The following is a 15,245-nucleotide window of genomic DNA, read 5'->3' on the forward strand; positions in this document are numbered from 1 at the left end:
GTCTTGCTAAGGGGTCTTTGGTTTCTACAGCTCAAAACAACACTCGTGAGATCTTTTTCCCCCTCTATCTCTCTGTCTATCTGAAAAGTTAGCCTGGAGGGGTAAAATGCTGAAAATGACAAAAACATTACACAAAAATGGAAGCACAAAGCTATTCAAGGACTTCTAGTTTAGATATTTTTGTCTTTGCTTATCTTTATGCCACAAAACACAGCCAATTATATTGTATTAACCGACTAAAGCAACTTTTCACAATTTATGTTGATTTTCATAGTCTGTCATCATTATACACCTGACTGAGATCCCTACACTGACCTTCCTCTCTTCAACTGTCTTAACTGTTTGCCATTCATACTACTGTCATTGAAAGTCTACTCCCCACTTTTTTTTTTTTGGCCTGACTACACTTAAGCTAATTTAGATGTTACTGTCAACTAAAACCCAAAGCATTGTTTTCTACTCTCTCCTCTCTCAAGGCATTTAGTGCTTCTCTGTGTTAGATGCCACTGACAGAGCTCTGTGTAATTATTTTATTTCAACCACTTAAAAATCGATAATCTCTATTTACATGAGTTTTCATCTGATGGTAAAATCTGAGGCTACTGACTGTTCAGCCTGGGTGCAAGGGTCATCTGAACACTCAGAGTTTTGAGCAAAAGACTGTTTCTGGCGTTCTTTGGAAGACTAGGAGACTCTGAGGCTGTGCTTACAAAATTAGAATTGTCCAAGAATCATCTTTCAGATTGAGAGGGAAAGTTTGAAGTTTTTTTTTTTAATTTTTGTTTTTATGTGACTTTTTGAAAGTCAGAGCTGATAAAAAAGAAAAGAAAAGAAAAGAAAGGATAAGGGGAGAGAAGAAGAGAAAAGAAAAGAAAAGGGGAGGGGGGACTGGAGAGTGCCAGACTCAGAAGCTGTCTCTTGTTGGACACTCCTGCCTGAGTTTCTCTTAGGCAAGTCAGTGTTTTCCTATGTCATCTGATGCTCACAGAGGGCTTCGAAAACACACTCTGTATTTGGGGTTATTGCTTTGAGCGAGTTCAACTTTTTCTCAGATGTCATTGACCTGTGCTTAGACTGGCCTTTGGGACATTGACCCTTAAACAAATAGATAACATTAAAAAAAAAGTGTGAATTCTGTTTAGTGCTTCAGAATGAGGAAAACGGAGGTTGGAAAAAGTTGGAAAGTCCTTTAATTCTCCATCGTGGAGTCCTTTGCTTCTTCTGGTCTCCTTCAGTTCTTATTCACAGGTAAGTCTTATACTGTCTATGGTGGCTTTTGAAGACAATATTCTGAAAGTTTACTTCACCTAGTCTCCTTTTGTGGGATGTTATGTTTCTTATCACTGAAGGCTGGGCTCTAGTGTGACAAATAACACTACAATGCTGGAGTAGGAGTGTACAGAATGTGTGAGTGACTTCACTGTGTAAACAATGCAGGTGGCTCACTTACAGCGGTGCTAGTTTGCACTTCAGTTTTCTGGAGAATGCTTGTGTATGATATGGCTATGTGTTTCTGAGTGTGTATGATGCAAGTGGGTGAGTAGACAGAATAACCTAATAAAGTAAAAATACCAGTGAACTATTTAAACTTGACTTTTTGAAAGCAGAAGTTTGTTTTCATTGATATCCACAAGTCCTGTCCTGGAATGCTGGTGCTGGTTTAACATAGAAACGTATTTTTTTCCCCTTAACACTGTGCTTAATTCCTCATTCTCTGATTTTCAATACTTTGGATATTAAAATGTAAGACTTGAATGTGTGGATAGAGGAGGAAAAAATAAGTTTCTCAGCCTTGGGCTTTTCTCATCAGTAAAAGAATCACATGTTTTAGATTATTTGAATCTATAGTTAAAATCTAGTTCATATTTAAGTTGAAAGGAAGTGGACCAGGAGGTTGTGCAGTGGCCCACTTGCAAGCATGAGGTCCTGAGTATGATTCCTGGTATTGTATGTGACAGAGTGATGTTTTGGTTTTATTTCTGTCTCATAGTTAAATAGATAAATACCAAAAGGATTTTCCTGGCGCGCGCACACACACGCACACACACACACACACACACACACACACACAAGAACTTAAAAAAATACAAAGACAAGGGAAATTGAATACAGACAGTACATTCTTTAAGGAACAGCATGGTATTGCCAAGGAGGATCTCTCTGGAAATTTTTTTTAAGATAGATGAGAGAGAGGGAGAGAGAGAAAAAGAGAGAGAGAGAGAGAGAGAGAGAAAGAGAGAGAGAGAGAGATACTATAGTACTGATCCTTTAATGACATAATGGGTGCTGGGCTCGTGTTTGGGTTACACACATGTCAAAGTAGGCGTTTAACTATTCCTCCCCAGAAATGCTTTATTCATTTCTGTATAATGTATTAGGTAGGTTATTTTTGGAACTGGGATTGCTCAATATATGGTCAATGCTTCTTTGCTGTATGCCATTATAAAAAGTCTCATAGGACACTCTGCTTTCTGATGGCTATCACAGCTACTCAACTGTCATTTAGCACAGAAACTGTCAAAGGCCCAATGAAAGCAAATGGAAATGATTGTATTATAATCATACCTTACCAAAGCAGTTGGTAGGTTGATGGGTTGAATGATGCTACAGTAGTCACAGCCTTTAACCTAGAAAAATTCCAACTTCTGGTAGACCTACTCTCTTCCCTTCCAATTCTTTCCCTTTCTTTACTGGTCTCCTATAGTACTCTAGTTGGTTATCTGTATTAACCTTAGTCGTTGTTAAAATTAAGCTCACTCATCTATTGTTCTAAGATAGTATACCCACCAAGTCATGCTGTACTGGTCCATGGTAGGCACCGACATTTTGTGCCCTCAAGATCTCTGATGTGTAATCAGCATGACTCTGGAACTCTATCTCTTCTGCAACTGTGACAGCCTCAAATCCCTTGAGGCACTGCTTAGTCAATCCTCTCTTGAAGTCTGTTAATATCCTAGTTTGTCTTGACTGGCCCATTGGAGTGCCGCTCGCTACCTCTCTCTGCTACAAAATATGGTTCTAGAATCTTTAAGATAGACAAATCTTTACTGTGTCTATCAGTAGTTGTCAGGAGACTATCCTATAATACGGGCTCCTGTGTTGATAAGATTACACATTTTATCAAAAGAAAGAAAACTTTAACCTTGATAATTAAACAGAAGCACATGTAAAACTCAGATTACAGACTACATGCCACTCAGTACAGGGACATTGGTATTGATGTGTGTGTGTGTGTGTGTGTGTGTGTGTGTGTGTGTGTGTGTGTGTGTGTGTGTGTGGAGGGGTTTACTAAGAAGTCTTTGGGGTAGGTTCAGCAAAATAGTTCTCTTAGTGCACTGACTGCTTTGCCATGTGTGCTATTCCGGTCCTAGCCCAGTCTCTACCACATTGACTGGAGCTTTGGTGTTGTAGCTTCTTTCTTTCTACCTTTACCTATCTTGGTATTTCTATCTGAAAAATAAAGTCAGTTTGGAGTGGTGAAGCTTAAGAGACAACCCAGAAAGAAGGAGAAGATGAAAAGGAAAAAAGGGGAGAAGGGAGAGAAGGAGGTAGGAAGGGGATTCTTGGGGGAACCCCATGATTAGATGGCCAAATCTGGCCAACTAGTGTTTAGAAATCTTGATTCTAAAAAAGAAGAAATATTGATTCTTTTTAAAAAAATATTATTTATTTACTTAGTCCCTTTTATTGACCTTGTTTTATTGTTGTAGTTATTATTGTTGTTGTTATTGATGCCGTTGTTATTGGATAGGACAGAGAGCAATGGAGAGAGGAGGGGAAGACAGAGAGGGGGAGAGAAAGATAGACACCTGCTGACCTGCTTCACCACTTGTGAAGTGAATCCCCTGCAGGTGGGGAGAAATATTGATTCTATATATATAATGAGATGAAATGAAATTTGGCATTTTATCTCAACTTCAGAATTTATATTTATGATAACATTGTGTCTTATGGAAAATAGCACAATCAGAACCCTCACTTAATCGTTTTGCTTTGGCATCTCATTGTACTTTTCCAAACTTGTGTTATAATCTTGCCTGTCTTTATCAATTCATGCAGGTAGTGAACATTGTCAACACAATGGTCTTCAGAAACCCTCACTGCCATTTCTGAATTGCAATTCAGTTCGGAGACAAGGCAAACAGTTTCCATGTCTGACTGAGCAACTGGTGCATGCCTTGCAGCCCTAGAGAAAACAGATCTTTTAAGCTATAATACCTTCTGGCGTGTCAATTGAGAACCAAAGTTCAGAATGGTGCACTGAATGCTAAGAGAGAAAATAACCAACAGAATAGTCCTAAACATTAGGTGACTGGTATGGCACTCACAGCTAAGTCATTTTATTTTGTTTGTTTGTTTGTTTGTTTACATCCAGGGTTATTGCTGTAGCTGGGTGCCTGCACAACAAATCCACTGATCCTGATAGCTATCCTCCCCGCCCTTTTTTTTCTTGTGTTGATAGAGGCATAAAATGAGAGGGAAGGTAGAGATAGGGGAAGAGATAGAAAGACACGTGCAGTTCAGCTTCACTGCTCATGAAATTTTCCCCAGCAGATGGGGACAGGGGCTTAAACCTGTATCCTTACACATGGTAACACGTGTACTCTACTGGGTGTGCCACAGCCCAGTCCCCATTTTATTTTTCAGATCATAATACTATAGGGGCATAGTTCTACATCTCACCCACCACCACAGTTCGTTGTCCTCCACTCCCCCAAGCCTGAACCCCCCTCCCCACAGTCAGCATAGTTTTCACAAAATCTTAGCAATAGTTTGGCTATTATTTTTTTCCTTCAATAAACCCATGTGTTTCAGTTCTTTATATTGCACCATGGGTAAAACCATCTGATAGTCGTCTGTCAGAAATTCAGGTCATAAGGTGACAGATGTGTACAACAGCAACACGATTCTTTGAGCACAAACACCAAATTAAAACACCTCAAAAAGAGAAAACGACATCATTTAAAATGACATAGAGGGCTATATGCATAAAAATGCAATATCTTAATTTATATGTATATATATAAATACATCTAAGAAAGTTTTTTTTTAAACTGTTCTTGTCTCAGCACTCTTTGCTTAAACATCCTTTACCCATTTCTTCTTTCCCTTTTAAGCTTTAAAATTGTCTCATACTTCTGTGCTTTCATTTCTAAGTGTTTTACTGTGTATCACTTTGTTGAGAGTTAAACCCTCCTTGTTTATTTTCCTGTGAAATGTTTTTCAGGTAACTCTTGCAAGGAAGGGCTGGTAGTGAAAAACTCCCTCAGCTTTTCCTTGTCTGGTACTGTTTTGGTTGTTCCTTCATATTTTAATGCTAGTCTTTTACGGTATGACTATATGTGACAGGCAGTTGCTGTCTTTTAAAACTTTAAATATACTACTCCACTTTTTGCTGGCCTCCATAGTTCCTTCAGAAAAATCTGATGCAAGTTTGACTATGCTACTCTGTAAGTCACTTTCTTTTTTTCCTTGACAGCTTATACATTTTTTCCTTTGTCCTTAACTTTTGATAGTTTTATAATGGTGTGTCTTGGCATAGACCTGCTTGGTTATTTGGGTGTTATCACTGATTCTAGAACGTCTACAATCTAAGTATATCCCAGATTTGAAAAAAAAATTTTTTTTGTTATTATTTCTGTGAATATAGGTTCTGTTCCCTTCTTTCTTCTCTTTCTGTGACCTCTAAGTTTCTGAAACTTGCTTTTCTAATGGAATTTTTAATCTCTTGATGAGTTGCTTCATTTTTCCTTAAGGGTTTTTCTACTTCTACTTTGAAGTCAAAGGAGTGTGGTCATTTTGTCTTCTATTTCAGATATTCTTTCTTCTGCATAGGTAACTCAACTTCCTTGACTTATCGTTTGAGGAAGGAATGCCTTCAAAATGTCTGTTACAGCTTATAGCTCTGTTGTCATGTTTTCCATTTTTCTACGCAGTGAGTCTTAAGATTATGGCTTTCTTCCTTAACCTATTTTTTCATGTTAAATTGAGAGCTTCATTTCTTCAAATTCCCTGACAATATAGTCACTAAGTTCCTTCTTTGATAGTTTTTCTGGATTTGTATCATTAAGTTTCTGGCCCTCATCTTGATACTGTAGTATCAGCATTTCCCTAATTATATTCATTTGTTTTAGTTTCTGCCATTGGCCATATTGGTGGTGTGGGTTCTTATTTGTATGTGAGTTTTGGAGGATCAGGGATTTGAAGTAATACAGTATTATAGTGACTAATGTTCCTTAAACAGAGCCCTAGTCTGGGAAGATGGAATGGGGAGATCCCAGACCACCTCTTTCTACATTGATTCTTAAAATACTGAAATCCTGCTGTGAGGTCAAAGTCACTTTCCTTTCCTGCAGGGTATTCTTACCCCATCATCCAGGTCTCTGGGGCAGCTGGAACACCTTGGAGTTTGATAGGCTTCCCTGATGCCGCAAGGACACAATGTTCAGTTCTCCAGTTCCTCTGAATGACTTCCTAGGGCTTATTCAGAAAACCTGTGGCTTCTATGGCTCTAAACAGCAATCCAGAGCTCCTTTAAAAAACAAAGCAAAACACGGGAGTCAGGCGGTAGAGCAACAGGTTAAGCGCATGTGGCGCAAAGCGCAAGGACCTGATCAAGGATCCCAGTTCAAGACCCTAGCTCCTCACCTTCAGGGGAGTCGTTTCATAGGCAGTGAAGCAGGTCTGCTGGTGTCTGTCTTTCTCCCCCTCTCTCTGTCTTCCCCTCCTCTCTCCATTTCTCTCTGTTCTATCTAACAACGACAACATCAATAACTACAACAACAATATAAAACAAGTGCAACAAAAGGGAAAATAAATAAATAAATAAAGTAAAATGAAGTCTTTAAAACAACAACAACAACAACACTTGTTCCCTGAGTGATTCTGCAAGGAATCTTTACATCTGTCGCATGGATTTGAAACCATCTCAAATATGGTGTCATCTGGCAATGCTGTGCAGAGTTTCTGCTTGAGTCCTTATCTCTCTTTCATTCTGCTCCCACTATCCCATGCACCATCACCAACCTTCAGACAGTGATATTTCTTTCTTTGCCAGAAATTTTAGCTGGTAATCTCTAATACAATTCATTGAGTTATTTTGTTGTAATATATATTTTTTTCAGGGACTAGGTTGATATAGCTCCACCTCAGAAATTTCTCCCCATTTTATTTTATTATATTATAAATGATCTTTTAGTATACTAACAACACTAGCCAGAGTTTTCTAGAGAAATAGAGCCAATATTCTGTGCACAATTATATAGAACTTTATTTAATCAGAGATTGATTCATAATATAAATTCTACAAACCAATGTCTGTGAGTTGAAGGCCCAGGAAAGCTGGTGGTAGTATTCTAGTATAAATCTGATGAGCTGAAAACCAGGAGAATCAGTTGTGCAAACTGTAGTGCAAATGTGACAGCTGAACATATAAAAGTGCAGATGTCTAAGGGCAGGAGAAAATGGATGTTTCCACTTAATCAACAAGGCAAATTCATTCTTATGCCTGTGATACCCTGCATTACTAAGAGTGATTTTATCAGCTCAGTCTACTTAACCTATACTCTCAAATGCTAATATCTTCCCAGAAATGATGTTTACCATTTATCTGACCAGCCCTTAGCCACTCAGTCTGACACATAAAATTAACCATTCTACCAGCCTCAGACAAGATCACTTTTGAAACAATAACAAAATGAGACAAGGTAAGGCTATAATTTTGCCCAAGTATGGGGGAAAAAAAAAAGGCAAATAGAGCATATAGGCATATAGAGACACTGTTCTCTCTGGCTGAATGAACTGTTGTTGTTGTTATTATTATTGTTTTTATTATCTAATCTCAAAAATTTCTCTGTCATTCGGACATCATCCAATCTGGATTGACCTATGCATTATCTTTCCTTTATATTTTCCCAATACTTTGTAGTATTGGATAGTTAATCTTTGCCAGAATTTCAACACATGGCAAATATTCATTACTTGTTATTACCCAAAATTTACTAATTGGGGCTAATGACTTCCCCTTAATTTTATAGAATAAATGATTATAAGTTGAGAATGATTTCTACTGGATGATCATGATCATTTGTAAGAAAATTTAAAAAATCTATGTGTACCTGACATCAACATTGTTGATTTTTAAAATTATAAACAGCTAAATTATTCTTAACATATTTTAGTGCTTAAAATCTACAGAAGGGGGAATCAGTCGGTAGCATAGCCAGTTAAGCACACCTGGCGCAAAAGCGCAAGGACCAGCCTTAGGATCCCAGTTCTAGCCCCCGGCTCCCCACCTGCGGGGGAGTCTCTTCACAGGGGGTGAAGCAGGTCTGCAGGTGTCTATCTTTCTCTCCCCCTCTCTGTCTTCCTCTCCTCTCTCCATTTCTCTCTGTCCTATCCAACAACAATGACATCAGTAATAACTACAACAATAAAACAAGAAGGACAACAAAAGGGAATAAATAAAACTAATATAAAATTTTTAAAAAATATTCACTGGTGTTGAATCTTTAGTTTTTAATGACAACTCACAAGATTTTATATTTTAGCGGCATATGTTTTCAGTTGTTCACTGAAAAAACATGAGAAAGCTAAAATAAAAATAATGATATTTACTCTGGAGGAACCTTAGGTTTGTAAGGCAGGGAATACAAGCTCAAGTATCAGCCCAAATTGTGTTCCTCTAGGATCTTTTAAGGAGATTTTAAACAGAAAGGAGGAATACAATTACCCAAACATTGTTACTGGCTATGGATTACACTCCTTGGAGTTCAGTGACTTGAGCAACTATGGAAAGAAAAAAATAACTGAAAAATGAAATCATCTTTGCACATTTCTTAGGAAGATTCATGTCTAGTTGGAAATTTTGACAGTAAGTAGATTTCATTTTTGTGAAGTTAAAAATTCCAGAAGTTAGAATCTCAGGCACACTATGGAGTCTGTTAAGACTGTTTGAACATACTTTTTTTCTGAGTGATTTAATATTGCTTTTCTTTAGTGATTTAATTTAATATTGGCAGAGCCCTTAACTTCGTATGTGTATACTATCATGCCATTTGCTAATAGTAATAACTTATTTTTTTCCTTTCAATAATGTCTTAATATGTTTTACTTACACTTTGTACATTCAGTCTTATTACCGGGTAGAGTTTTAGTCTGGCCACTTTTTAAAAGATGGAAAGTTATATTTGTTATCATTATATAATTATTTGTACTGGCATATTTGGTTAATCTGAGTATTCAGTCTCTCTCTTTTCCTTATCCTTGTCTCTATTTAGAATAAGTTGCTTCTCCTTAATAAGGTATATTCTCTTAAGAGTTGTTTTTTGTATATGTGCTGCCAAAGTGAACACAATCAATGGGGTTTATAGTATTTAATATTTATACCCCTTCCCCATATTAGGGAGCTACTCTCTTCCCTGATCCAGCTCTCTGTCTCTTTTCCAGCCATGACCATGACATCACCTCCCCAGACAATAACTTGGATCCACCTGCATATCAGATCTCAGGCTCAGAGGAAAACAAAAACAAAAACTAGTATAGCAACAGACCCTTTGGAATTTAACTAAAATATGCCTACTAGCTATCTATAAAATGGAGGAGCCCTCAACACTTCATCTGCAATATTCCAGCTTTTAGGTCCATGATTGGTCAACAATTTGTTTGGCTTTGCATGTTAACTCTCTTTTCAGCCACCAGGTTCCAGATGCTAGCAGGATGCTGGCCAAACTTCCTGGACAGACAACCCCACCAATGTGTCCTGGAGCTCTGCTTCCCCAGAGCCCCACCTTACTAGGGAAAGAGAGAGGCAGGCTGGGAGTAGGGATCTACCAGTCAACGCCCATGTTCAGCGGGGAAGCAATTACAGAAGCCAGACCTTCCACTTTCTGCATCCCACAATGACCTTGGGTCCATACTCCCAGAGGGATAAAGAATAGGGAAGCTATCAGGGGAGGGGAGGGGATATGGAGTTCTGGTGGTGGGAATTGTGTGGAGTTGTACCCCTCTTATCCTATGATTTTGTTAATGTCTCTTTTTTAAAATAAATTTTAAAAAGTTTTTTTTTTTTTTTGCAGGATTATAGGTGGTAATCCTTCCTGAATTTGAATATCTGAAAATGTGTTAAATAATTGGTTCTGTCAGTATGAAATTTTAGAGTACAGTTAATTTTTCTTTGGCACCTTGAAGATGTTTCTTTGCTAGAAAGTTACTTCAAACACAATACTATAATAATGATATTATTACTTCCTCCTCATCATGCTCTGTTCTCTTTCCTGAGACTCCAATTAAATGAGTGTAGAAACCTTCCACAAGTCCTCCTTCATCACACACACACACACACACACACACACACACACACACACACACATACACACACACACACACAATCTGTATCCAAACTCTGAGGTCAAAAATATCAGCAGCTTTTATGCTTTTCTCATTTACTTTTTAGTATTTCTCCTGAATGTATCTTTTATAAAAAAGATACATTTTATCTGTCATTGCTATGTATTTAGAGGAGAGGAGGTTATTGAAGTGTAAATCTGAACTCTATGCCTTGAAATTATAATCCAGAATTCTTTAAAAGCCAATTTTCTTCACTGAAAATTAGACTATAACTGTAGACATTTACATTTTATTTAGAAAATATCACTCCTCAGTTCTCTTACTCCATACTCAACTTGTTGACTTTTGGGATTGCATTTACAAAGAAACTCTGAAAGCTATTCACCAGCATTTGAAGGTCACTGGCCAACTGCTCTGATTCAAGAATGTGGCCAATTCCCTGTGTTTTATTGTGGTTTTACTTTGTATTCATTAAAAGAAAAAAAAGGGGGATTAGGGAGATAGCTCTGCTTGTTAAAACAAAATGAATAAAAATGGAAAACCAAAGACCATTAAAGTTACTGACTTAAAAAGCAACTGATTTCCATGCCAAAGGCAATGGAGGTCACAAATTTAATCCCAGATGCCATTATAAACCAGAGTTGTGCACTAGGTTCCTGCTTATTAAACAATTTGGTTTGCTTTATATAAGACCAGCATGTCTTATGCCCCAGAAGTCACAAGTTCAATACCTGGCACTAATTCATGTCAGAATTGAGCAGTGCTTTTGTTACTGGAGTCTCCACAGTGGGCAGGTCTCTTTATGTTTAGTGCCAGTAAAAAATCTAGGTTGACACAGCACCAGTGAACAAGTAGAGTTTATAAGAGCTTTTCTCTTATAAGAGTTTATAAGAGAATTATTTATTTATTTATTATTTATTTTGAATAGAGACAGAAATTGAGAGGGAAAAGGAGATAGATGGTAGATAGATAGATAGATAGATAGATAGATAGATAGATAGGTGCCAGGGGCCAGCCCCAGGAGGTTATTAGGGTCAGCCTGAAGGAGGAGGGGCCTCGGCGAAGAATAAAGAATGAGAGACAAGTGAGTTGATGCTGAGTCAAGCTCCAGCAGACATCTCTGTCTTACTTAAGCAGAACTTTATTTTTATAGTCTCATAAGGCTTAGATCATTCAAACAAAAATCACCAAGGTATTGATTATTAAAACAAAAATCACCAAGGTTTTAGTCACTACTATAAAAATCACCAAGTAAGAACAGCACAGGTAGGGAACACCTCCTGCTTTGTGGAACATTTACATTCCAGGGGCACTTTCTGCCCTAGAGATCACATCACAGTTTCTATGTTTTTTGTTTATCCTGTACCTGTATGCTAGGTAGATGTCCTATTGATTAAGATTAATTTTTACCTTTTATGCCATTCTCTTGGCCCTATGCATCAGAAGACAATGGTTTATAGAAAGTTCAAGCTTGTTATGTTTCTAGGGGCCTTAAACAAATTGAGCAGCCCATTTTTTACCAAATCTGTTCCATTGTTTGATCAAGGAGTTTTGTTATATTCTGTTCTAAGTTAAACTCTCTAGCTAGAATCCATCTTCTGTGTATGCTCACTATGTGACCTAGGTTCTTGTGTACTATTCCTTTATAAGGAGGTGGGAGCATAGTGGTGGATGGTAGATTAAAAGGCCCATTGTATCTAGGCAGGTACCATAACTTTCCAATAACTATTTATGCCATGTAAGGTGGCCCCTCCACTGTGGGAGCCACCAATCTTTCTCTATATTTTAGGGGGAACACTAAAGGAAGTGGTATAGATAAAGGAGGCAACATTTTTTCCTATTGGAGCCTCCTGAAAAATTCTGCATTACTGATATTGCTTGTTCCATTATGTTCAATCTTACAGAGTGCAGTGCAGGTTTTGTCATTATTTTTGTCATTGGTTAGGTTCTGAGCCTGGCCATAGGTAAATATTATTAAGACCACACAGAGCTTAATCATGCCAAAAGACGAGATGGTTTCAGTTTGGCTTGGAGAGTCCAGCCGTGCTGAACTTCCTGCGAAGCTGGTACTGTGTCAAGCAGCTCGCATGGCGGCGCCTGTGCCAGATAGATAGCTAGATATAGATGGACTTGGAGCCCTGCTTCAGTAATTGCGAAGGTTATCTTCTGCAGGTGAGAACTAAGGACCTGAACGTGTGTCTTTGTGCACTATAATACATGCACTCTACCAGGTATACCACTACCCAGTCCCTAGAGTTTATAAGAGAATGTATAAGAGAGTGATAATACACTCCCTGATAGAACAAAAAGTGGGCAGACGCAAGAGTAAGAATGTCATTGTTCCCCTCAGGCAAGGCACTTTTAAGAGGTTTTTCCTTCAAGTCCCTTTTCCTCTCCCCACAAAGTCTGACTGGATGATTTATCTGAGTTGGTATGCTTGGATTGATCCTGTGCTGTGCCAGGTGATGTTATCATGATCCTGTGTGGTCAGTCCTATGCCAGTTGGTGTCGCCATACTGTTATGGGTCAGTGTGGTCATCTGCAGAGAGTTACTTTATCATTGCTCAGGGTCCTGTTGTCCTCTGCAGTTTTTTCGGTTACTGCTACTGTTTTTTTTAGGTCTGGGGTGCAGGTGGGGGCAGCCTGCTGTCACAAAACTGAATTTATGAATCTGAAATTGCATAATCTTGGTACCTTTCCCATCTACCCCAAAGCAGGCCAATATTCCTGCTTTCTGCCTACACCCTAAACTCCATAGCCTAACACTTTGCTCTCCTCTTTCTCCCATTCTTTTTCACTATAATGTTTATATATAACTAAAAAAGAAATGCAGGTAACAGAAAACTAAATAGAAAACATATCTGTCAATAACAAATCTATTATTAATGATTTGGATTCACTTTTCTTAATAATTAGACTTCCATAGTTATTAACCAAAATACCTACTTTGGTTTGAAGTTGTTAGTAAAGATCATTTCTTGAGCATAACTAATCTTTTATTAGCTACTTTGATTTTAAGAAGAAAAATAATGACTTGGCTGTTTAAACAATAAAGTCATCTCCTTCGCTTCATCTTGGATTATGTTAAGTGAGATAAGCCAAAAAGAGAACAAATAATGGATGATCTCACTGATAGGCGGGAAAAACACAGGCAGAAAGGGAAACCTAAAATTGCAGCTTGGGGAGAGGAAGGGTCGGGAAGGGGCAAAGAAGGCCTTTAGTTCTCTATGTATGATAATGAAAAAGATGCTAAGTTGAGACTGAAAGTACTCTGCAGACACCTATCACGGGTAGATGAAAAACTATCCATGTGTCAACAGCCATAAACTGTTTATCCCCCCAATAAAATGGGAAAAAATTTTGAAGAAAAAAAAGAGAAGTAGTGATTATAATTATTTCATTTTATTCTCTTTTATAGATGTGTTGACTGCAGATGGCAAGTACCATGTCTGAATCAGTGATTCTTCGTAGTGTGAAGAAATTTGGTGAAGAGAATCATGGTTTTGAGTCAGATGGCTCATGTGAGTTTTTTTTCTCCACTGTCTCTTATACAAAGATAGGTGAGAATACATGTGAGATATACTATTGAAGTTCCCAGGGCTGAAAGAGAAAGCAGCAATACTAGGCACAACTATTATTGGATGCTACTCTGACCAGGTTCTGTCCAGAATCCATGAGTCAGTAAGAGGATCCCACTTACAAATCTCTCTTTAGGTAGAGTAGGACTGTTCCAGTATTGGCTATTAGTGTTATCTTTAGTCATCTAATGTAATGAATTATAATGGTAATCATTACTCCTTGAAAGCAACTATATGAATTTGCTAGCTTCAAGAGATGCTGGCCTGAATTAGACAGTGTAGAAGGGGCTGAGCAGTACTAGAACCTCACTTGTAGTGAACAAAATGATTCTTTAAAAAAAATGCTTTAATCTTACATTCTATAAAGAAAGACACTGAGTTTTGACTGAATTTCTAAAAACTTGGTAAAGATGACTAGTAATCAATAGACTCAAAATCCTAATCTAGTTCTCTCTGACTCCCAAATGCAGTAAGTTCATCTTTAGTATGTCCCTGGGGGCGCACAACTATGGTAGTCTTGCTTGAGTTTGGTAGCTAGCTTGAAATTGCATAAGAATATTGTCTGAGTGAGAGAATGGTGTCAGAGTCGAGAAGAAGGACTAGAAAGTTAGATTGAGGCAGAGAGTAGCTCATATTCTTGAAAAAAAATAATTATGTGGCTAAAATTAACTATTTACCTCTATCCACCTGCTCCAGGGCATATATGTATGTATTTAGCGCCAGTGACTGTGTAACCTCTAAGTCTCTATTAGTCTGAGCTTACAGCTCATGGTCACAACTGAGAACATTACAGGCTGTGCTTATTTCAATACAAGCCTTTCTAAAGTGGCAAGGCAGGATACTCTCAGCCTCCCTTTGGAGACTAGGGCCATCCCACTCCTATTTATTCTTACTTAAACTAAGTTCAGCTAGGTTAAATTAGAATGAGGTATTTCATGGTAATTGCTGACATGAGCACTTTGGGCTCCTTTCCCTGTGGCTCCCCTATTCCCAGGACCTTGAACCTCTCCTTTCACTTTCTCCCCTCATCTGCTTTGATCTCCATGAAAAAAAAATTAGTATGCAATTTTGCCCTATGACTTTGGCCAGAGAGGAAGTTTTAGTTATAGCTGGTTGCTAATTTGTGCTTTACATTTAAAAATTCTGATGTTTCTGATGAAACAAACAATAAATAAGTATTCATTTCTCTCAAAAATTTCTTCAGCTAACTTAGAAATGTTGGACTCTGGTTGATAATCAGAAAATACAAACATTTATGGCTTGGAGCAAAGTCGAGAAATGCAGTCAAGCCTATACTCTTTCTATAACATGGAGAGGGAG

At 37.9% G+C, this 15,245-nt stretch overlaps 1 protein-coding gene across 4 annotated transcripts in view; it reads left to right on the forward strand.

The window, feature by feature from the left end:
* The first annotated feature begins 898 nt into the window (after window positions 1-898).
* ABCB11 (ATP binding cassette subfamily B member 11) overlaps window positions 899-15,245 on the forward strand; it is a 90,306-nt gene continuing 75,959 nt past the window's right edge. Inside the window, exons 1-2 of one of the 4 annotated variants that reach the window (XM_060177759.1) lie at window positions 899-1,248; window positions 13,766-13,907. In XM_060177759.1, the coding sequence (XP_060033742.1) occupies window positions 13,781-13,907 (127 nt within the window). In that variant the 5' untranslated portion in view covers window positions 899-1,248; window positions 13,766-13,780. The remainder of the gene's footprint in view (window positions 1,249-13,765; window positions 13,908-15,245) is intronic. The other 3 variants (XM_016195310.2, XM_007539307.3, XM_060177760.1) reach the window with 3 other exon arrangements.

This window comes from Erinaceus europaeus, chromosome 18 (genome assembly GCF_950295315.1).
Source record: "Erinaceus europaeus chromosome 18, mEriEur2.1, whole genome shotgun sequence".
Lineage (NCBI taxonomy): Eukaryota > Metazoa > Chordata > Mammalia > Eulipotyphla > Erinaceidae > Erinaceus > Erinaceus europaeus.